The 25,449-nt window shown below is 43.0% G+C and overlaps 1 protein-coding gene across 1 annotated transcript in view; it reads left to right on the forward strand.

Moving 5' to 3' along the window:
* The window catches only part of CD40 (CD40 molecule), a 47,183-nt gene that overhangs the window by 15,975 nt on the left and 5,759 nt on the right, over positions 1-25,449 (forward strand). Inside the window, exons 2-5 of the mRNA XM_075845149.1 lie at positions 8,901-8,970; positions 10,082-10,207; positions 16,287-16,433; positions 20,959-21,052. Of these exons, the coding sequence (XP_075701264.1) occupies positions 8,901-8,970; positions 10,082-10,207; positions 16,287-16,433; positions 20,959-21,052 (437 nt within the window). The remainder of the gene's footprint in view (positions 1-8,900; positions 8,971-10,081; positions 10,208-16,286; positions 16,434-20,958; positions 21,053-25,449) is intronic.

The raw sequence follows: 25,449 nt of genomic DNA on the forward strand, positions 1-25,449 counted from the left end.
GATGTACAACTTTGGCACAGCTCCGTGGTAGACCAGGAATGTATGGATTGCTAGGTACAGGAACTGGAAACAAGTATAGGTACAGGGACAGGGACTGGAACAGGGAACACACTAGGAGGCCATCACATAGACAAACTATAGGGAACACAACAACGCTCAGGCATAGAACTAGGGGGCTGGACCCCTCTTATAGTCCAGGGTATTCATGGGTGACAGTTCGTCCATGAGGTCCGGCGCGCGCGCTGCCCCTTTAAGAGCGGGCACGAGCACGGGATCAGGCAGAGGTGAGTGGATGCGAGTGCTGGCTTCTCCTGAGGAAGACGCTGGGGCCAGCGCTTGCCGACTCGTGGCTGCGGCTGTCAGGGTGAGGTTGGAGCTGACAGCCCGCAGCCACGGACATTACGTTTTGTATTATCTGGAGCTTGTCTACCTGGGATAAAGCCAGCTTGGTTATTGACAATCAGAGAGGGAAGAACTTGTTTCAACCTAGAGGCCAATATCTTTGCATATAATTTAATATCTCCATTAAGGAGAGATATCGGTCTATAACTTGAAGTCTGTTCTGTTGGTTTTCCAGGTTTTGGAATAGTAATAATCAACGCCGATAACATTTCTTTTGGGAAACTAGCTTTGTTGGATGCTACTTTGAGTAATCTGGGTGCTAGGATGTTTGCAAATCTGCTGTAATAATAATTTGAGAGTCCATCTGGACCTGGGGCTTTGTGTAGGGCAGTGGATTTCATAGCTTTTTCAATCTCATTCAAAGATAAAGGGGAGTTGATTGATTCTAAAGATTCAGCTGATATACTAGGAAGTTTAATTTGTTTAAGAAAATTGTCTATAAGAGATTGTGTTGGCTGAATAGTGTTGTTATCTTCTTTTAGATTATATAAGTTTTGATAATAGTCTTTAAAAGCGTTAGATATGCCTTTTAGAGTTAGAATCGTTTTCCCATTTGTGGGGTGAATAATTTTAGAAATTCTATTTTTTTGGGCTTGTTGTTTGAGTCTTTTGGCCAATAAAGCTCCTGCTTTATTATCTTTTGTGTAATCGTGCATTTTTGTTTTCTTGAGAGTGTGTTCATATTTGTGTAATAGTAGGTTTCGTAGATGGATCCTCTCTTTTACTAGTTCAGATCAGGTTGAGAAAGTAAGTAGTTGTTTATTTAATGTTTCTAGTTGTTTCATTTTTTTATATAGATTTGTTAATATTTAATTCCCTTTCTTTTTTAACTCTGCTTCCTATTTTAATAAAAGAGCCTCTTATATATGCTTTATGTGCGTTCCATAGGATCCGGGGGAATAATTTAAATAGAAATATTCCTCAATGTCCGATGCAATGGATTTAGAATGTTTATCATGTGAGATAATTAAGGAATTTGCACACCAAATAAAGTTATGTGTTTTTGGGAACTGTTCGGATATGGATATTGAGACTGGTGTGTGATCTGTCCATTGTATATTACCAATTTTTGTTTCTGTTACTCTGTCTATCAGAGATTTTTCAATTAAGAATAGGTTTATTCTTGAGTAGGTTTTTTGTCTTCGTGAGAAATAGGAGTAATCTTTCTCTGTTGGGTGTTGAATTCTCAAGAACCACCCTACTCAATGATCAAGCAGTTATATTTTATGGAATGTTGGAGATCAGTGTTTTTGTTGGCTGAAGTGGACGTTGTATCTAGGGATTGGTCTACAATAGAATTGAAGTCACCGCATATTATTAAATTTCCTTTTTTAATCTTCTGAACTTTTCTAAATATTTTATTGACAAAATGTATTTGTCTTCTATTAGGGGCATATAGATTTACTATTGTGTAGTCTAGATTGTTGATAGAGCATATTAATATAATGTATCTGCTTTGTGGGTCTATATATTGATCGTGAATAATTGTAGTTTAAAAGCTATGAGTACTCCTCTTTTTTTTGAGTGTACAAAGTATTTATTATGGTGGGGTATTCTTTATGATGCAGTTTCTTTTTTTTTTTTATTGTTTATATGTGTTTCTTGTATGCATAGCACATCACCTCCCTGTATTTTAGCTTCTTGCCACAAAAGCGCTCTTTTGAAAGGTGAATTGATTCCCCTTACATTCAATTACAAGAAATTAATTCCCATTATTAGTCATATACAATTCAAGATAAGGAAATAAAAAAAAAATTAGCCAGGCATGAGGTCAAAAATGGTCGTCTGGTGAAAAAAATGTATATGCATACCTTTACATACATCTATAGCAATGCATTCATTAAATGTGTTTATGAGAATTAGAAAAACAATTAACTTAACAATTATAACAGAAATTTTGATGACTATGGAGTCATTCAGTAACAGTGTAAGAACCGATATTTTGGGGAAAATGTGGAAACGTGACAAATAGACACAACAAAGAAGTCATCATTCACTCCAGATGTATAATGATAAGTGTAAAGTCAAGTAGGATCAATCCTGTTCCATTCTCCATCAATTCTTGAAGGTGATTTCCTAGGGGATGAAGGCGGAGGTGAGCTTGGAGAAATGTCCCACGTCTTCAGAAGTGAATATCCTTCATTCACTGATTTGGCTGTGTAGATTATACCATTGTGATTTATCAAAATCTTGGTAGGGTATCCCCATCTGTATTGGATGTAGTTTTTTCTTAATATTTGCGTTAGTGGCGGCAATTCTCTTCTTGCTTGCAGTGTAGCTGCAGATAGGTCTGTAAACAGTTTAAGATGGGAGTATGGCAGAGGTAGAGGTTGGTGTTTTCTTGAGATATAAATTAGCTGTTCTTAAGTTTGAAAAAAGGTAAATCTAGCTAGTACATCACGTGGGACATTCTCAGGTATATTCTTGGGTTTAGGAACCCAATGTGCTCTGTCAATACTGAGTTTGTTTTTCTTTGATGTCAGGTAGCATACTTTTCACAAATTGTTGAATGTGAGTTCGTAGGGTTGAACTAGCTACTGTTTCCGGAATACCCCAAAATTTGATATTGTTACGTCTGTCTCTATCTTCAGAGTCGATCGTTTTGGTTTGGTGTTTGTTAACTCTTTCCTCTAAAGAATTGTGAGTCAACAAGTTCATTATGTGCAGTTGCATATGACACCATCTTGTTTTCCATATGTGAGACTCTGTCTCCTATTTCAGATATTTTACTTTGAAATGGTTGTCTTATGCTTGTAAGATCATTGAGTAGGGTGCATCTGAGAACTAGAAGAACGCCCAGCTTCTGGCAGTGCAGACACACAGCATGTTCTCGAGAGATCACGCTGTGACGTCACTCATTTCCTGCCCCAGGTCCTGCATCGTGTCGGACGAGCGAGGACACATCGGCACCAGAGGCTACAGTTGATTCTGCAGCAGCATCGGCGTTTGCAGGTAAGTCGATGTAGCTACTTACCTGCAAACGCTGATGCTGCTGCAGAATCAACTGTAGCCTCTGGTGCCGATGTGGCAGACACGATGCAGGACCTGGGGCAGGAAGTGAGTGACGTCACAGCGTGATCTCTCGAGAACACGCTGTGTGTCTGCACTGCCAGAAGCTGGGCGTTCTGAAGAGAAGTGGATGACACGTCAGAACGCCCAGCTAGTAAAAGAAGTAAACACGCCCCGATGTAACACACACAATACACGCCCAGTTGGACTTTTACTGTAAACACGCCCAGTTGGACTTTTGCAAGCCTCATTTGCATAAATACAAAAATGGTCATAACTTGGCCAAAAATGCTCGTTTTTTAAAAATAAAAACGTTACTGTTATCTCCATTGCAGCGCCTATCTGCTGCAATAGCAGATAGGGGTTGCAAAATCTGGTGACAGAGCCTCTTTAAACAGGAATTGGCAAATATGAACTGAAAAGAGGAACTTAAATATTTCCGAAGGAAATTAAAGGTTATGCAAACCTTTAAACTATTTTTTTTTACAAACAACATATTAAAGGATTTTGGATAACTTTTTAATAGTTTTTTTTAATATTTTCTTTTTTTTAACTTTTTGAGATAAAGTTTCTTTGTATCCTGGATACATAGAAGCTGTATCTTGCTTTCAAACCCAGGTCAGCGGGACTGATGGCTACGGTGACAGCCGACCTTGCATGTCTCTGACATGCAGGATCCCCTTTTATCAACCACATCTAAGTTTTGAATTTAGATGTGATCGACAATTGTCAGAGACATGCAGAACCTTCTATCACCGAAGCCATCAGACCCGATGACCGGTTGGGTTCAGGTTTGAGCGCAAGATACAGCTTTTATGTATCCAGGATACAAAGAAACTGTATCTCAAAAAGTTAATTTAAAAAAATAAATAAAAACCAATTGAAAATTTGTCTAAAATATATATATAGCTCAAAGGTTTACATGGCCTTTGAGGTTATTTTAGTTTTTTTCAATAAAGTGCAATGTGTCGACCCAGACGCATTCATTACCCATCAATGTTTTATTTAATAGAAGCATCAATAACCTATTTATAATATAATCTGACTGTATACATAGCACATAACTATGAGTCCTTCTCTTGGATTATTACAATCATATGGTTAGTTACCCGAGTAATAGTTTACAGGCATTCCAAACTTATAACTCTGTAAACCAACTCGAGTTTCTGTGTATACACGTATATGTTCTCCATTCCCTAAAACTTAATGTGTGTTCACCAGTGTCTTAGGCTAGATTCACACGAGCATATTCGGTCCGTAAAGGACGAACGTATTTCGGCCGCAAGTGCCGGACCGAACACACTGCAGGGAGCCGGGCTCCTAGCATCATAGTTATGTACGACGCTAGGAGTCCCTGCCTCTCCGTGGAACTACTGTCCCGTACTGAAAACATCCAGCCTTAGGTTTGCTTGGTTTGATGTTTCTGTAACTTAAGGTCCTTTTACATGGGCCAATTATCGGGCAAACACTCGTTCATAGAACGCTCGTTGCAGATAATTGTCCTGTGTAAACAGGGCAATGATCAGCAGATGAACGAGCAAACGCTTGTTCATCTGCTGATCATTCGTTTTAAAAATGAAAAATATTATCGTTTTCGGCTGCACATCTCTCTGCAGGGAGACACGCTGCCGACATGATAATAATGTATGGGGACGAGCGATCGGAGTAATGAGCGCTCGTCCCCATACTAGCTCCTTGTGAAAGGTGCAAACGAGCTGTGTAAGATGACCTTTAGGGTATAAGGGGGGATTCACACGAGCGTGTATTCGGTCCGTGCGGGCCGCGTGGTTTTCACGCGCCACGCACAGACCAATACAAGTCTATGGGGCAGTACAGACAGTCTGTGCTTTTTGCGCAGCGTTTGTCAGCTGCGTAAAAAGCGCGACAGGTTCAATATCTCCGCGTATTTCGCGCATCACGCACCCATTGAAGTCAATGGGTGCGTGAAAACCACGCAGGTCGCACGGAAGCACTTCCGTGCGAACCGACTGAAACAGCGCACCAGCTGTCAAAAGGATGAATGTAACCAGAAAAGCACCACGTGCTTTTCTGTTTCCAAACATCCAAATGGAGTGTCTTTGAGATGAGCGAACCCGGACAATCGAACCGAACTTCACCGGGTTCGGCCGAACTAGTTTTGGCCGAACCCGGCAAAAAAATTTCCGGTACGCGACGTCCGGAGATAGTCACTGTCCAGGGTGCTGAAAGAGTTAAACTGTTTCAGCACCATGAACAGTGACTACCGATCCCAATAAACATGAACCTGTAAAAAAAAACGTTCTGACTTACCGATAACTACCGGCTTCTTCCTCCAGTCTGACCTCCCGGGATGACAATTCAGTCCAAGTGACAGCTCCAGCCAATCACAGGCCAAGCACAGGCTGCAGCGGTCACATGGACTGCCGAGTCATCCAGGGAGGTGGGGCCCGATGTCAAGAGAGGCGCGTCACCAAGGACGCGTCACCAAGGACGCGTCACCAAGGCAACGGCCGGGAAGTTCTCGGTAAGTACAAACTTTTTCTTTTTTTTAACAGGTTGCTGTATATTGTGTTCGGCATTCACTGTCGAGGGTGCTGAAAGAGATACTGCCGATCAGTTAGCTCTTTCAGCACCTTGGACAGTGACGGGCGTCGACTAGCCTCATCTCTATGATGGCGGCTGCGCGAAAATCACGCAGCCGCGCATCATACACGGATGACACACGCAACTGTCAAATGTTTTTTGCGCGCGCAAAACGCTGAGTTGTTTGCGCGCGCAAAAACGCAACGTCCGTCTGTATCTGCCCTTAGGATTAGGGTTTGGTTTAAGGTTGAGAGCAACTATTTATTTGCACATTTCTTCAGACTTTGGAGCCTAGGTATCTATGTAGGGAAATTCCAAGCAGACTGCTAAAGTTGACCAAGTTTTAGAACTTTCATAACCGTAATACATTTACCAGCAGGATCACAGCAGGATTCCTCCATAGCCTCCCATAAAGAAAATACTTTGTCACTTTTCATTTAGAGACAGCATACTCCTAGTCATCTTAAAGACTGACGCAGTGACTGAAATACTGCTATTTGTCGTCACATTAAAAAAAACGTTGAGAACGCACATTTTATTATCAACGAAAAGAGTGGGAATTGATAATATGAACTTTTACATAAGGGAAAACGTACATTTAAAGAATACCATATCTTTTGCTACCCTCAACATATGCTGCCTGAGACATATTCTTATTAAGGCAAGGTCTCTGTGTAGGAAGACTTGGATTATAGCTCACAAAGGAGCCAATTTATGAAAATTATTCCAAGAAATAAATCGAGGGACTTTCCTAAAGCAACTGTGTTCAATGGCGGATCATCATAGGGCGTTTTAGGTGGCCGCCCGGGGCCCGAGGCTCCTAGAGGGCCCATGGCCGCCCAAAGTACAATGTAGTTCTATCGCGTTATTGCCGCGATTTTGCTGCAAATCGCGGCAGAAATCGCGATGAAACAGCATTGTATATGTCCTGCAAAGGGATCTTTAGCCATAAGGTTACATGACCTCATCTCTGAAGTTCTTACTACTGTTTAGAGACCTGCTGGTCACATGACCGCAGGTCCATGAGCAGCAGCAAGACTCCACAGAGAAGACTGAGGTGAGCTGCTATGTAAGTATAAGGGGATGGATTTGTTTCAGGGATCTGTATTTAGGGGGTCTGGTGTGGGGACTGTATTTAGGGGCTCTAGTTTGGGGACTGTATTTAGGGGGTCTTGTTTGGGGATTGCATTTAGTGGGTCTGGTCTGTATTTAGGAAGTTTGGTGTGTGTATTAGTTTAAGGGGTCTGGGGTCTGTATTTAGGGTGTCTGTGTTCTGTTTCAGTTTAAGGGGTTTAGGGTCTGTATATTTAGGGGTCTGTGTTAGTTTAAGGGGTCTGGGTCTGTATTTAGGGGGTCTGTATTAGTTTGACTTATGGGGTCTATTTAGGGGGCTTGTTCTAGTGTCTGTATTAGTTTAGGGGTCTTTATTTAGGGGTCTGTATTTAGGGGTCTGTATTAGATTAGGGGGTCTGGTCTGGGGTCTGTATTACTTAAGGGAGTTAGGTCTGGGGTCATTACTATTGATGTGGGTCAGGTCTGGGGTCTGTATTTAGGGGGTCTATATTAGCTTGAGGTCTAGGGTCTGTACTTAGGGGGGGGGGTCTGTATTTAGGGGTCTGGGGTCTGTATTAGTTTATGGGGTCTGTATTTAGGGGGCCTGGTCAAGGGTCTGTATTAGTTTAGGGGTCTTTATTTAGGGGTCTGGTCTGGGGTCTGTATTAGATTAGGAGGTCTTGTCTGGGGTCTGTAATACTTAAGGGAGTCAGGTATGGGGTCATTTATTATTGTAGGGTTTCAGGTCTGGGGGTCTGAATTTAGGGGGCCTGTATTAGTTTGAGGTCTTGGGTCTGTATTTAGGGGTTTGGGGTCTGTATTAGTTTATGGGGTCTGTATTTAGGGGGCCTGGTCTAGAGTCTGTATTAGTTTAGGGGTCTTTATTTAGGGGTCTGTATTAGTTTATGGGGTCTGTATTAAGGGAGTCAGGTTTGGGGTCATTTTTAGTGTAGAGGGCCAGGTCTGGGGTCTGTCTTTAGGGGTCCTGTCTGAGGTCTGTATTTATTTAGGGTGCTTGTTCTGGGGTCTGTATTTTTTTAGGGGGGTCTGGTCTGAGGACTGCAATAGTTTAGAAGGTCTGGGTCTGTATGTATTCTATGATCTAGTCTGGGGTCCAAATTTATTTGTCTGAGTAAAAGGGGTCGTCCGGGCACATCGATAGGTCATCAGTATAAAAAACGGTTTGTGCCAGGACAACCCCTTTAATGTGTGGTTCTGGGCTTTGGTGTCTAAATTTGTTTGTCTATAGAGGCTGGAAATGGCTGCAGAAGTGATGGGCAAAGATGTCTCATCAGGAGAAGTCGCCATAACGGTCTGCATCAGATGGAGAAGAAAATAAAATGACTCCCATCATAGAAGACATCACCTGTGAGTCACTGGATCTATAGGGGATCTGTCCTTTCTCCTGACATGTCTATTGTAGGAAATTTTTGTATTCTACATATCTTTGTGTACCTAAGACTAATAGACAAATGCGTGTTACCATTCCCATTGTCAAGAGGAAGTGTGATACTGTCAGCGATGGTTGGAGACTGTCAATATGTAGGGACACAGCACTTTGACAAGGGGAATCGTAACACCCATTTGTCAATGCTCGCACAAAAAGGTGGTGTTCACTATAGACACGGCAGAGCGGCGGTGGGGAAGGGGGGCCCAAGTTTGGGGATCAGCCTACGGCCTATGGTCTACTTAATCCGCCACTGACCGTGTTCTATTTATATTTATAAAGCAGAGGTTAGAAAGTTGTTTGCAATACACAATATCTTTTATGTAACTGGTTTAATGCTGTAAATTGGCCCTAATGAGTGGTCTCTAAGAATGGTTCAGGACATATGATATATGACTAATTTTTATAATGTATCTTCTTTTTGTAGCGTTCAGAATTTTGTGTGGATGTTAAAGAATATGAAAAATACAGTAGATGTTGCTCATTATGTAGGCCAGGTAAGTGCATTTGAGTAAGAAACACTATATGTTTATTGATCTGTCTGTCTATGTATGTTTAAGGCTGGGTTCACACAACCTATTTACAGACATAATTCGGGCATTTTAGCCTCGAATTACATCCGAAAATACGTCTCTAAAGCGTCGGCAAACATCTGCCCATTCATTTGAATGGGTTTTACGATGTTCTGTGCCGACGGTAATTTTTTTTACGCGCCGCTGTCAAAAGACGGCGCATAAAAAAGACGACCCGCGTCAAAGAAGTGCATGTCACTTCTTGAGACGTAATTGGAGACATTTTCCATTGACTCCATGGAAAAACAGCTCCAATTACATCCAAAGTTTTCCGAGGTGGTCGGGTTTTGCTACACTGTCTATGAACCTCACAAAGTAGTGAATGGGAGTTCCGCAAACAGCGTATCACATAAAACGAAGCTGTTTTGGCAGCTCTTGCGTTCCGAAAACAGCATTGCTCGCTGTGCTACCCTGTTTCCAGAACTCCAATTCATGTCTATTGGAGTTCCACAAATAGCATAGCTCAGCAAGCTTGTCTGTTTTCGTACTCCAGACAACCTCGTAACTCAGAGTCAAGCAACATCGGCAGAAGGTAGTACGGGTGTCAGGGGACCCTGTTCTAGATATAGGTGGGGGTCCCAGATGTGGGACCCGCATCTATCGGACATTTATTCTGTGGATATGCCATAAATGTCCGACATGGGATTAACCTTTTAAGAAGCATAGCATTATCACAAAGAATACTCTACTTTGTTTAAATACAAATGTGATCTCTGTATCCAGTGAAAAATGAAATACAAATAGTTTGAAGCTTTAAAGTTTTATGTTAACTGAGATCCTAACATGCTTACACGTTGCCTTCTGTCCTGGATGGAGGAGTGGCATGGACCAGTACTAGAAGGGGCACCAAGGATGAGAATACATAAGAATAAATTAATTATTAAATATGTCAGTGAACTTTGTCTTCTGTAAACTTTAGTTCATTGACCTCTCTGTGTGCTGAATGTTTATCTATACCACTTGCCATTTCTCACTGTTGCGTTATTAGTATATTTTATCTTTGTATGTGTTTTAATGTCTAATTCATCATTAACAGGACAGAGGCTGGTCAGAGAATGCACAGAGCATAATGAAACGGTGTGCTTCGCCTGCTCTCCCGGACAGTACCAGGCTGAATATCACAGAGAAACTAGCTGTCTACTGCATCAAGAATGCAATAAACGTATGTGTCCCTTATCTGTTGTTTCTTTTCTGTGCTATATTTTCCCTGTAGTGTTTGTCAAGATTTTTGGGGAGTAGATTAAGAGCCTGTTCACATCACCATCGGGTTCCGTTTGGGGTTTCCGTTCATCCATTCCATCAGGGGAACAGATGAACGGAAAGCCGAACTAGCTTCCGTTTGCATTACTATTGATCTCAATGTTAATGCTTCCATTTCAGTTGGTTTCCATTTGTTTCCGTTCAGTAAATTTTTTTTAATGGAAACAATAGCGTAGTCGACTACGTAACGGAAACAAACTACAGCAGAAGCATTACAATTAAAGTCAATGGTAATGAAAATGAAAGCTATAGTTTCTGTTTGGCTTTCCGTTCATCTGTTCCTGATGGAAAGGATAAATGAAAAGCCCAAATTAAACCCGACGCTGATGTGAACAGGCCCTAAGAAATAGTGCGGTAAATTCAATCTCAATCTTTGGCTGGTTAGCTTTTTTTGTGTATGGATTTCTTTACCATATATACCCTTGCTACCTATACAGATGACGGTACCACAATATGAAATATTCATATGGTGAACCCATTTAACTTTTTCTCAGTATATGGGACCTGTATTTACAAATTTGTAGGATTATTATTAGGTAGGACTATTCGCAAAGTTGCTTTATTTTGTTATGTTCAGAAACGAAGTAAAAGATGTCATAGTAGGCACTATGAAGGGTTATTTCAATCTGTCTGTTCATTACAAATCCCAGAAGTTGATAAATAACTAAAAAATGTTGTACTTCTTATTTCTTACTGCACAGAAAATATCTATAATATAAAAGCGAATATCTGTTTGTCTGTCTACTATAGGCTTCCAAACGCCTGAACTATTTGACCCCAAATTTGGCACATAGGTACATTGATTGTCCGGAAAGGTTTTCATGAAGGTCCCAACTTTGCCGTTGTTTTTTGTTATGACAGAATCACAATCCAATACCAGGGCCGTCATCAGGAATTTCTGGGCACAATACAGCCAAGGAGTGTGAGCTGCCCCTCATTACCGAGGGTTGGGCAACAGAAAGTGGTGCGTGTGGCGAAACCGGGTCAGTGGGGGTCGGTTTACGCCAAGAGAATGTGGGCGATAGATTCAGGCGACACAGATTAACAGGGGACAAGCCACAGCGGCGCGTTTATTAACAGGGACAGACACACACAGAACCAATGCATCGCTGCTTCTCCCCTCTGGGCTGGATGGGACAGGCTACCTCACTATGGGGTCTCTCCACTGTACCTTTCATCCTTTGGGGTGTCTTCAGATCCTCCTTAGTTAGATGGGACTCCAGCACTTGTCCTCTATTACTGTCCCTAGGTCAGGTACCATCTCTGAGGTAGACAGCCCCTGCCTGCAGCTCACACTGCTATCTCATCCTCTCCTGGGCTCCAACTCACTCAGTTCTCCTCCAGCACAGCTATATCCCTCACTCAGGAAACAGGCCCCCTCCTTTTTCTTATTTACATTACACATGTTCCGCTCTCAGCCTGTGACTCATTCTCCTTCAGTATAAGATTAACCCTAGAGGGGGAGGACAGTGAAGCAGCACTGAATACAATATAATATAAAACAACTGGTTATCAAACATAACGTAATGCAGTTTTAGGGGACATATCCCCATCTAGCACCGGGCGCCATCTAAGCTATGGCACCCGGATGGCGGGAGTGCGACGGTTTGCGGCAGGCTTAACCTTTATCTGGGTACAATGCCTGTAACCATCACCCGTTCCGCCACAGTGCGCTCATGTTTGCACGTTAAGCGCGTGAACAGATTTTGGTACTGATGTCAATTACAGTAAATTAAACCAAGGGTAAGGCACATGACCGGCTAATGCCCTGGATTTTGTTCAATTCAGCCAAAACATGTCCCACTGTGTGGCATACAGTGGTATACGTCTCCCAGGGAATGGCTCTGGGAAAACTCCTGAATTCACTGTCCATAAATGGCCAGTGATGTTAGTAGCTTTCCCAGGGCTGGAGTCCCCGCACGGGGCTTGTACTAGAGCTCTGCCCAGGGAGTCCAGCGCTGTTCTTGATGTCCATATTTGGACAGTAATTTCGGGATCTTCCAGAGAGCCAAAGTCCAAGGACAGAGTGATTGCGATGCTATGCCTGGGAACACCGGCATTGGGAAGTCCCTGACATTACTGTCCATATAGTATTGTCAGGAGCACTATACATTTTTTTGCGGGATCTCTCAGGATGGAATGGCATAGTTGTCACGGTCTCTTGGTATGTGGACCCACTAGGCCGCATCGCTGTAGCAGGGAGGCAGCTGGCCAAACAACAGGGCACCCAATTAATACAAAGTCCCACACTAGAGTACCTGAATAGTGACAGTGGCAGAGGCATTAGCACAGATGGAGGTGGGTGCATCAGGTTGCGCCAGACGTTGCGGATGACAGCAAGTGCAGCAGGTTGCGCCAGACATGGCAGACGACAGCAGGTGCAATAGACACGACTCCAAACACTAACATGCTCAGGACCAAGGACACAGCACGGGATACAGGATACAGGTAGCAGGTCACGGGTAACAACGGGAACAGGATAACACCAAGGGACCATTTGCAAGACTAACATGGGGATACTAACAATGCTCAGGCAATGAGCAAAGGTGCAGGGCCCTTATAGTCCAGGGTGATCATGGGCTAATTGCTGATGTTATACATGTGCGCGCACTGGCCCTTTTAGGTCGGGCGCAAGAGTGCGCGCGCACCCTATGGGACACAGCAGAGTGGAGCGGAATTGAGCACTGGCGTCTCCTGGGAAGGAGATGCGGGCCAGCGCTCCCCAGACCATTCCTGCGGCCGTCGAGGGGTGAGTAATCCTGACGGTCCACGGCCATGGATGTTACAATAGTCTACTATGCTATTCCATACTTCAAAAAAGGGTAAACCCCAATATGTTTGAAGCGCGTAAGCTTCCTTCACCCGGGATTTTTATCCATCTCATTTTAAATGTGTTATCAATAAAGCAACAGTGATTTTAATATATTGTGCGCCGGACCCATTTCACTTTTATTGATGATAGACTGATAGATATGTAATAGATAGATAAATACAGGGGTGGATTAAGGGCACCAAGGACCCCAGGCACTTTTTTAAGTCTGCCGCCCCCCCCCCCAACTCTGAAAACAGTACACTGATGATACTTTACCGTATATATTTGCAGATTTCGGTTTAGTCGGCCACAAATCTAGCACAGTTTTGAATTTTCTGTAAAAGCAGAATGAGCCATACAGAAGAGAGAAAGCAGAATACTTTGAAACCCTAAAGAGGTCAGGAGCTTTAAATTGTTTGTGGTTTCTGGAAAAAAAAATCTGCTGTGCGTGAATATAACCTTAAAGAACCTGTCTCTGTTGTTTTACCCCTTAAAGTCCAAGAAATTTTTCACTTTTCACTGGCCGCCATAACTTTTTTATTTTCACGTCAATGGAGTGGTGTGTAAAGGATTATTTTTTGCAGGGGGGGTGGTTGTAGTTTTTATTGGCACCATTTAAAGTATTATATAATGGTTGAATTGGAAAAAACTAAGATTCCTCCACGTTTTTTGGGGTTTTGTTTTAACTGTATATATTTACCTTTTCTTAAGATAAGGTAGATATATACAGCCCCAGAACGAAGCTCAAGTACAAATATACAGCCCCAGAGCCAAGCTCAGTACAATTATACAGCACCAGAACAAAGCTCAGTACATATATACAAACCAAGAACCAAGCTCAGTACATATATACAGCACTATAACAAAGCTCAGTGCATAAATACAGCACCAGAACCAAGCTCAATATATAAATTCAACACCAGAACCAAACTCAGTACATAAATACAGCTCCAGAACCAAGCTCAGTACATAAATACAGCACCAGAACCAAGCTCAGTACATAAATACAGCACCAGAACAAAGCTCAGTACATATATACATCACCAGAACAAAGCTCAGTATATAAATACATCACCAGAACCAAACTCAGTACATATATACAGCATCAGCACAAATACAGCTCCGTACAGAGATCATTTGCAAATTCAGTTTAACCCCTGCCATATAAGTTTGTACGACATAAAACGACAGCCCCTAGTATAGCCAGAACAATGGTTAGGATATGCTGGGAGTTGTTGTATCACAAAAAAGAATGATACACTTATCATCTCGCAGCAGATCATACTGTTACTACAGTACTGATCAGTCACAGGGAGAATTAACATTTACATTGAGTGACTCACAGGTGACGCCTCAGATTCTTTTTAGTTATTTTTCTGTTTTCTTCTCTATCCGGTCGAGACCTCCATGATGACTTCTCCCGACCACTGCTCATTCCTGCAGAGTTTGATGCTCAGATGTCTCTGGCTTCTCACTTTTCCAACATTTCCGCACCTATAAACGAAGATAAAATTATCATGGTGCCACACTCTATGCCCCTGAATATAATAGTATCACACACTGCGCCACTGATTACAATAGTGCTATACACCGTGCCCCTGATTATAATAGCACCATACTCTGTCCCCATGACTTAAATGTTGTCAAATATTTTAAAGTAAAACCCCAACACACACTAACAATTCCCCCTGTAGATAGCGCCAGTCACAATGCCCCCTGTAGATAGCACCAGTCCAAATGCCCCCTTTAAAAAGCACCAGTCCCAATGCCCTCTGTAGATAGTGCCAGTCACAATTCCCTCTGTAGATAGCGCCAGTCACACTGCCCCCTGTAGATAGCACCAGTCACACTGCCCCCTGTAAATAGCACCAGTCACACTGGCCCAAGTGGATAGCGCAAGTTACAATGCCCCCTGTAGATAGCACCAGTCACAATGCCCTTTGTAGATAGTGCCAGTCACAATGCCCTTTGTAGATAGTGCCAGTCACAATGCCCCCTGTAGATAGCGCCAGTCACACTGGCCCCAGTAGATAGCACCAGTCACAATGCCCCCTGTAGATAGCGCCAGTCACAATGCCCTCTGTAGATAGCGCCAGTCACACTGCCCCCTGTAAATAGCATCAGTCACAATGCCCCCTGCAGATAGCGCCAGTCACAATGCCCCATGTAGATAGCACCAGTCACACTGCCCCCTGTAGATAGCGCCAGTCACACTGGCCCCTGTGGGTAGCGCAAGTCACAATGCCCCCTGTTGATAGCGCCAGTCACAATGCCCTTTGTAGATAGCGCCAGTCACACTGGCCCCAGTAGATAGCACCAGTCACAATGCCCCCTGTAGATAGCGCCAATCACAATGCCCTCTGTAGATAATGGCAGTCACAATGCCCTAAGTAGATAGCGCCAGTCACAATGCCCTCTGTAGATAGCGCCAGTCACACTGCCCCCTGCAGATAGCACCAATCACAATGCCCCCTGTAGATAGCGCCAATCACAATGCCCTCTGTAGATAATGCCAGTCACAATGCCCTCAGTAGGATGGATACATTGAGCAGCAATCACTCTAGCTGAGTTGGTCTTGCAATATACTACATGGTCTCCTATTCAGTTGAATGCAGGCTGCTGCAGGGGAAATATGGTGATATGAGACGGGTATATCAGTTGATTGGTGGGGAGTCCAGGAGCTGAATCCGTGGTAACCAGCTGATAAATTGGTAGTTCTTCTAGAGATGAGGCTAAGCCGTGGGAAGTAAAAAGGCACCCACCTCCTACAATTTCACACTTCAAATACAAATTTTTCAAAGTAGCGATATAATATGATGTCAGTTAAACAATTTTATTCAAAATTATGACTGATCACAGACTTTAGGGCTCTACAACATTGTCTATAAGACTCCCATCACACCTATAGCAAATAATACACACACACACACACCATCTAATGTGGTTATCACACAACAGTGTCATAGATGAGATTGATCCTAATTTTCCTTATGATTCACCTTGATTATACATTGTTATATACATGCCGCTTTAAAGAAATATTTCTAATAATTCATGATGCTTCTTTCCACATACTGAATTTATTCTATGATTTTTTTGTCGTTTAAACCCTTCTATATTTTTGTCTTAGTACAATGGTTTTCTAACCAACATGTTGTTCTCACATTAGAACTTGGTTTTGAGAAGATAAGTGAAGGAACACCAACCACCAATGTGAACTGTAGATGTCAAGTGGGCAAGCACTGCTCAAGTGAATCCTGTGAGACGTGTGTGTTGAACAAAGTATGTGGTCCTGGAGAAGGAGTGGTAAAGAAAGGTAAGAGAAAAGATGTGGTCAACTGCAGTCTGTATAGGAGGTGCTACTGGAAGAAATATTATGTATAAACTACTCTCTTGGTCCCTGTAGCTCATTCATGTTTACTAAGCCGCAGTGACAATGCATCCATAGTGATTCATCGTCCAATGGCTGCCGTGGGATATATAACTTTGAACAAAGGATCACTGAAGCCTAGTAGAGGCATGGTACCAACAGAGAAATTTATTACAAAGATTTTTATTTTTAACATGGGTTTTTTAAAACAAATCATATCACCAACAACCCCTTTAATATGTAAACTGATTTTGCCAGGAGCAGGCCGTATTTACCACTAGGCACTGGATTGGCCAGAGCAGCTGTAGGCAATCCGAGAACAGTGGGCATGTCTTAGACTCAGTCTAAGAAGCGCTGTAGGCGGAGCGGACAGCAGCGCAGCAGGTCAGGTAAGTACATGTTTAATGTAGTGTAGTGTTGGGTTGATCGGTTCGCACAGCTTAGTATTGTAATACATGAATGTAGTGAGCGGGGCTGCAGTTGTGTAATATAGCCATTGCCCTGCTCCTGACAAGTGTGCGCGTGGTCAGCATGAGGTGATGCTACCTTCACTGCACTAATGAGGCCCGCCACTGAAGACAGAGAACATGATGGGCGCACTGAAAAACCCCCATGTTCTCTGACTTCAGGGCCGGCGGTGCCGCCGCTCATTAGTGCAGTGCTGATCATATCACCTTATACTGACCGCGCGCGCACACACTTGTCAGGAGCGGGGCAATGGCTGTATACACAGTAGCAGCCCCGCTCTAACGGCGGAGATCAGAGCAACCTCTTATCTCCGCCGCTATTCCCCTAAATGCTGCGATCAAATCTGACCGCAGCATTCAAGGGCAAAATGCGAAGGGGGATGCCCCTTGGATCGCATCACAGGGAATCCCTGTGACGCGACTGAGGGACTTACCATATATGGGCAGACTGCCCAGGGTCCATTGAAGGACCCCAGGGCCGTCTGACCATATTTCCTGTTAGGGCATACTCCGGTATGTCCTAACAACTGCCTTTGTACTATAAGTACACAGGCTAATCTACTGGCATTAAAGGGGTATTCCGATTACAACAAGTTACCCCCTATCCATAGGGTAGGGGGTAACTTGCTGATCGGTGGGTGTCCGACAGCTGTGTCCCCCACCGTTTACAAGAACAGGGGTCCCGTACCCCTCGTTTGAACCGAGCTGCAGGTTGCTCATGTGCACTGCCGCTCCATTCATTCTCTATGGCAGCGCCGGAAATAGCAGAACGCTGTACTCGCCTATCTCCGGCGCTCCCATAGAGAATGAATGGAGCGGCAGTGCACATAAGCAACCTGCCGCACGGTTGAAATGAGGGGTACGGGACCCCTGTTCTCGGAAACGGTGGGGGTCCCAGCTGTTGGACACCCACCGATCAGCAAGTTACCCCTTACCCTAAGGATAAGGGATAACTTGTTGTAACTGGAATACCCCTTTAACCGGTTCAGGATTGGGCCATTTTGAGCCTTCAGGATCAGACACTGTTTAGCCATTTTCAGCAGGCGTTAGTTAAACAGCTATCACTATTAATGTGAGGCACACGGAGGTTCAAAATTCATCACATCACGGGCCTCACATCAGAAAATGGATGAACTTTTAAATTATTGTTGTCAAATTATCGAGAATCGCAATAGTACACAAAGTATCGGTATCGAAGTTCAAATTCTGGTATCGTGACAACCCTAATGTAATGTACTCTCTTCAATTATATCCGCGTCCATCCAAAATTCTGGCACATCTCGGGTGATCCTGTGTTACTTACAAGGCTTAGTAAACTAAGCAGTGACTGCTCTAAGCTGTCATTGGTTAGTTTACATCACGTGGGGGCCGGTTACCTAAGTTCATTGGCCTACTTTTTGTAAATGAACCAATGACAGCTAGGAGCTGTCACTACTTAGTTAACTGTCATGGACCGAGGAAGGCAAAATATGATAATGGTTTTGCTTTTTTACTTATTAATGTTACTAATGTTTTTTTTGTGTTGTTTTTTATTACAGTTTCGGTCGTTGGACTACATCGGATTCGAGGACAACTTAGATGACGGTATTTTTATTTTCAATAAATTGGTTAACGCGGGTTGTGTAGGGTTTTTTTCTGTGTCTGTTTGTTTTTAACTATATTACTACTGCCTTAGTAATAGTGGCTCTCTGATAGACAGCGTCCATTACTAAGGCAGGGCTTAGTGTTAGCCACTGCAGAGGCTAACACTAACCCCCTCATTATTATCCCGGTACCCACTGCCACCAGGGGTTCCAGGAAGAGCCAGGTACGATCTAGTACCTGACCATCTGAAGTAATGGTCGGGCACTGGGGCGGCCGCAGGCTGGTATAATAAGGCTGGTAAAGTCCAAAAACAATGGGACTTCCGACCCTGGTAATGCTAGTCTGCTGCTGCTATGTTGTATTTGGCTGGTTATGAAAAATGGGGGGGGACCCCACGTCGATTTTTTTAAATAAATAATTGAAAAAACAACTTTGTGTCCCCCTATTTCTCATAAACAGCTAGATACAATAAAGCAGCTGTAGCCTAGCATTACCAGGGTGGGAAGGGCCATTGTTTTTGGGCTTTCCTAGGCTAATAATACCAGCCTGCATCCGCCCCAGTACTCAACCATCTCTTCAGATGGTCGGGAACTGGATTGTACCCGGCTCTTCCTAGAACCCCTAGTGGCGGTGGGTACCAGGGTTAGTGTTAGCCTCTTAACCGGCTAACACAAAGCCCCACCTTAGTAATGTCTTTCAGACAGCTGCCATTACTAAGGCAGTAGTAATGAAGTTAAAAAGAACATCTACACAGAAAAAATATTTTATAGAAATAAAACCCTCATTAACCATTTTATTGAAAATAAAAACTCTGTCATCAAAGTAGTACTAGAATCTGACGTAGTCCAATAACCGAACCTCTAAAACACCCAAAAACAACATGTTAGTAACACTAATAATTAAAAAAACAAAACGATTATTATACTTACCTTCCTGGGTCTATGACAGTGAACTAAGCAGTGACAACTCTAAGCTGACATTGGTTAGTTTACATCACATGGTCCCAGGTTACCTCAGTTCATTGGCCTACTTGTAAAAGTAGGACGATGTACTGATGTGACCTTCCATTTTTTGCTCTAGTCGGGAAAGGGGACCACTGCAGGAGTGTTTTGTTTTTTTTCTAAAAAATAATAAACTGTGACCTAATCAATAATAGGGGAAATGGGCCTCAGTGTTCATGTGGGGGGCAGGGGAGGGAATGATAATGGGGTAGCACTGAGTGTTTATTTTAGGCTATGTCCACACGTAGCATAAACACTGCAGATTTTACACAACGGATTTCATTGCAAAAAATCTGCAGCATAATACAGTAGCAGTAGAATGGATAATATTTGAACAAATCTCATCCACACGCTGCCTAAAAAACCCACTGAAAAAACTTTCATACATTGAATGGCGGTGCGTTTTCTTAATCCGCATCATGTAAATTTATGTTGTGGAATCGCTGGTTTTCTGTTGCAGGTTTTCCCCATTGAATTCAATGGGGAGGTAAAAAAAGCTGCGTTATCGGGGGAGGGGGGGGGTCCGCTCTAAAAGTGCCTAGGGCAGCACAAACTCTAAATACGACCCTGGCCAGGGGAAGTTGCTGTCACCTGATCATTGTATGATAAATGTAGTATTATATGGAGGCCATTCAGATTCCACCAGAACATACCCATTCGAACTCAGAGCTCTATGACATATGGACAGAGGTTATCCTGATGGGTCAACTCCTTTAAATGTAGTGCTCTCCGCTCATTCACATTCAACCTCTCCTTCTTTGCCATTAAAAGCTAGAAATTATAATTTTTCTGGTGAATAATAATTTTGTATTACTACTGTATTTTTATTATATAACACAAAAATAATTAACATCCTATACATTTACATCCAGTGTCATCTAGCGTGGTCTGGTTATTTAGGGATGGTATGATTATCGGGAGGTATTGAAGTCATAGTAATAGTTTTTATTTATTGCATGCTTTACACAGGCGTTTTGGTACGTTTTCAATGGAGTCTGTCACCACTTTTGTCCCCCTAAAAATGCTAATATTCGTAGAGCATACAAAATTATTAATGCCTATGTTGGCGATGATACGGCAAGTCACTCTAGGAAAATTAACTTTGAATCCTCACACACCGTATGCTATTGTGAAATGCTACTTCGCTGTAACCACCCCCCCCTCTGCTCTTATGTGATGAATTTTGCTAAATAGCACATTGTGACGCGGGCGACCGCTAGGGCCATCACTCGAGAGAAGAGGGTAGAGGTTGGGGAGTGGTCACAGCCATACACTTCATATTCATTAGCATGTTCCAGTGTGGCTTGCAGTATCATCGCCAACGTATATATAAACTTTTCTCTCCTACACCGATCTAGTAGTGTGCGGGGGGGGGGGGGTGTCGGACTCACCTTTACACTCTCTTATTTATTTTGCCAGCTACCAGTCTTTCTGACACCCAGTGCTCACCATGCAATGAGAAGACTTTTTCTGCTATTGAATCGGAGATGGAGCCTTGTAAAAACTGGAGCAAGTAAGAAAACACTTATACACCCCAGTCCGAAATGCTACCAGGGAGTCATACACACTTTTAGGCCTCATTTACACGAGCGTGTGCGTTTTGCACGCGTAAAAAACGCAGCGTTTTGCGTGCGCAAAAGGCACTTGACAGCTCCGTGTGTCATCCGTGTATGATGCGCGGCTGCGTGATTTTCGCGCAGCCGCCATCATAGAGATGAGGCTAGCCGACGTCAGTCACTGTCCATGGTGCTGAAAGAGTTAACTGATCGGCAGTAACTCTTTCAGCACCCTCGACAGTGAATTCCGATCACCATATCGAGTAACCTGTTTAAAAAAAAAAGAGGTTCGTACTTACCGAGAACTTCCCGGCCGTTGCCTTGGTGACGCGTCCTTGGTGACGCGTCTCTCTTGACATCTGGACCCACCTCCCTGGATGACGCGGCAGTCCATGTGACCGCTGCAACCTGTGCTTGGCTTGTGATTGGCTGCAGCTGTCACTTGGACTGAATTGTCATTCCGGGAGGTCAGACTGGAGGAAGAAGCCGGGAGTTATCGGTAAGTCAGAACTTTTTTTTTTTTTTACACGTTCACGTTCACGGAAGTCACTGTCTAGGGTGCTGAAACAGTTTAACTCTTTCAGCACCCTGGACAGTGACTGTCTCCTGCCGGGTTCGGTCAAAACGAGTTCGGCCGAACCCGGTGAAGTTCGGTTCGGTCATCTCTAAGACACTCCGTTCGGATGTTTGTAAACAGAAAAGCACGTGGTGCTTTTCTGTTTACATTCAGTTTGACAGCTCTTGCGCGAATCACGCAGTTCGCACGGAAGTGCTTTCGTGCGACCTTCGTGGTTTTCACGCACCCATTGACTTCAATGGGTGCGTGATGCGCGAAAAACGCAGATTTTTAGAACATGTCGTGAGTTTTTTTCAGCGCACTCACGCTGAGCAAAACTCACGGACTGTCTGCATGCCCCCATAGACTTGTATAGGTCCGTGCGACCCGCGTGAAAAGCACGTGAGTCTCACGGACGTATATCACGTTCGTGTAAATGAGGCCTCAGTCTTTGAACTGAAAATGACAAATAGTTAATTCTACAGTAATATCTGAATTTTTCAAGCTCAGCTTCCAAGATCTGCATTTAAAGTAAAGACCCAAAGTGAAGTTAGCAAGTGTAAGATCTAGCATCATCTTTGTAGTAAATCTTCAATAGGCTAGCTGTTGCTGATCTTTCTTGTAATGAATACACTAAATAACTTAGCTCCATAACACAGGAAAATATGAAATAATGTTGCTTTGGGTATTTTTGTGTTCATATGCAAGACTGCAGGGTATTATGGACGCAATTGTTGTCAGTAGAACCAATGTTAGTCAGAGGTGGAGCTTTATCGTAAAGAATATATTAGTACAATGTTAATAATTGAATCAGGTTTTTTTACAAGCAGGATCAATCCAATCGAAACCTGCAGGACTGTGTGAAATCTCTAATTCATGGCATCTTCCCTTTAGGGAGGATTTACACGAGTGTGTGCGTTTTGCGCGCGCAAAAAACCCTGCGTTTTGTGCGCGCAAAACGCACTTAACAGCTCCGTGTGTCATCACCATATGATGCGCGGCTGCGTGATTTTCGCACAGCCACCATCATTATGACACTCTGTTTGTATGTTTGTAAACAGAAAAGCACGTGGTGCTTCTCTGTTTTCAATCATACTTGTTACTGCTGTTGCATGACTCACGCGCGTCCCACGGAAGTGCTTCTGTGCACGGACGTATTACACACTCGTCTGAATAAGCCCTTAGACTCAGAATACAGGCTGCTGTTTTTGGTGTGTTTGTAGACTAAAAATAAAAACAGGCTCTAGGTATAGCTCCATCTTACATAAACTTTTCTAAAATCTTGTTTTTCTCTAGCAATATTAACCTCCGCCCTTCTCTTAGTTCTTTTTTATTGACATTTACAATGAGCACAACGTATGCTAAATGTCTGCGAAAAATGTGGTTGTTTCTGCAGCATGATCATACATTTCAGCAAGTTCTATTCAGATGAATGGGACAGTTGTAGAAATTTCTGCAACAAATTTGGCATGTGTGAACACACCCTTAGGGTCAAGATAGATTTTGCCAAATAGAACTGCCTACTGTTTGTTTTTAATAACTAGTTTATGACTAAGGCCCCATGCACACGAACGTGCTTTTGCGGTCGCAATTCCCCCGAAAATCCACGGGAGAATTGCGGCCCCATTCATTTCTATTGGGCCATGCACACGACCATAGTTTTTACGGTCTGTGCATGGCCCGGGAGCCCGCACCGCAGAAATAACGGACCTGTCTTATTACGGCTGTCTTCTGCGGTCCGGGCTCATTGAAAACAATGGCTGACAGTCCGCTGCCGGCCGACCCGAAAATTATGGCCGTGCACATGACTACGGTCGTGTGCATGAGGCCTTAGTAATTTGGATAGCTAGTGGGAAAGGGACATATAACCTGGGTGTTGGGTGGTGTAGGGGCGCCATTAAAAGTCAGGATTTGATGTTTGCCTGGGTGAAAGATCTCCCAGGTTCACCTCTGCAGCTGGAAACTAGGCCTTTGCAGCTAGTATCTAGTACTCTGGTCTCTGCGGTTCTACTGAACTGAATTTAGATCACTATAGATTCCTATGGTAATTAGTTCCATACAAACTTGAGGGCCCAGGTGTTGCGGCCATATTACGGCTGTATGGAACTGACCTTATCTGGACTGGACAGGTATTTGATTGCTTGTGACTTTAGGGCACAGCCGGGCAATGTTACTGTAAATCATACAGCAGGTATTATGGATGCAGCATTTCCACATGGCGTCTGTGCTGAACAAATTTTCATGTTCTGCTTGAATATACAGAAATTTGCTTCAAATGAAGGAAATGACAGTTAGCATATTCTATTTTATAACATATCAAATTATCGTTTCGGGTTTCGTTTCCCTTTAATGTCATTCTATTAATTAATTTATTGTTAAGTGGAAAATGCTATAATGAATATAAATTATAAATGTGTAATTTCCATTCTGTTTATTAATAAAATGTTATGGCTGCAGGGAACAACGACTTCAAACGAGATAGCTGTTTAATTGAAAAGTGTTGTGCAAACAGACAGCAGTGATATAAATGTGTTTTATATGAAGAAAGCCTCAATCTGCTTCTACATAATACGTTATATCTGTTAATTCGTCTTCAAAGCAATGTACAGCACATGCAGTGCATCCATTCGATTTACACAAAATGACTTCTCCCTTTAGGGTATGTTCACACGCTTAGCAAAAAACATCTGAAAATACGGAGCTGTTTTCAAGGAAAAGCAGCTCCTGATTTTCAGAAGTTTTTTAAGCAACTCACGTTTTTCGCTGTGTTTTTTACGGTCGTTTTTGGAGCTATTTTTCTTTAGAGTTAATGAAAAATGGCTCAAGAAGTGACATGCACTTCTCTTTCACGGGTGTTTTTTTACGCGGTTGTTTTTCAAAACAGCTGCGTAAAAAAACAGCCCGTCAGAACAGAACGCTGTATTTCCCATTGAAATAAATGGGCAAATGTTTGGAGGCATTCTGTTTCAGATTTTTCGGCCATTTTTTGGCTGTTTACTGCCCCGAAAAAACGGCCGAAAATAAGCCGTGTGCACATACCCTTAACTGCTTTGGTCAATAAAATATCAGTTAGAGACAGAAACTCCTAGCAAGTGAAAAAATAATTCTGCAGTAGTCTGGTATGTGATTTAGGAACATTTCTCATTTTAAGGTGGGTTATTAGTTACGTATCATATAGCCGATTGATCTTGGTGGTCTTGATTGAAACAAGGATTAGTGAACTTCTAGGAATATTGATGTTATTGCAATCGTTAATCCCGAGGCCAGATTGAGTTTATGCGCTGTTCTGTACAGCGATCATATCACTAGGACAGATATCCTTCAGATAAAGATTTCTGTATAATGCCCCCATTAAATACCAATCAAGGGGCAATAGAAATGTGCCTCATCCAATGACTTCATGGAAACAATCACATTTACATCCATGCAATCTCCATAAATGAACCTTGTCATTAGAATGGGTCCTACTGAGGAGCCCAGTGACTATCAAAATGGGGTCGACACAGCATTCCACCTGTCCGACAAGTTGGTTTCTCAAATATATGCTCTGCTAGAGCAACTCCTATCAATTGTGAGTGCTGTAATGGAATGACACTTATGTTATGGCATTTATTCTTTTGAATGGTTTGAAGCAAGGTTGCAGCTCTGGACAATCCATTTTGTTAGAAAGTTCTCCCAGCGATCAGCCATAACTGTGGAGAAACTCAACAGTGAGGGTATGTGCACACACACTAATTACGTCCGTAATTGACGGACGTATTTCGGCCTCAAGTACCGGACCGACCACAGTGCAGGGAG

Source organism: Rhinoderma darwinii, chromosome 13 (genome assembly GCF_050947455.1).
Source record: "Rhinoderma darwinii isolate aRhiDar2 chromosome 13, aRhiDar2.hap1, whole genome shotgun sequence".
In the NCBI taxonomy this organism is placed as follows: Eukaryota; Metazoa; Chordata; class Amphibia; order Anura; family Rhinodermatidae; genus Rhinoderma; species Rhinoderma darwinii.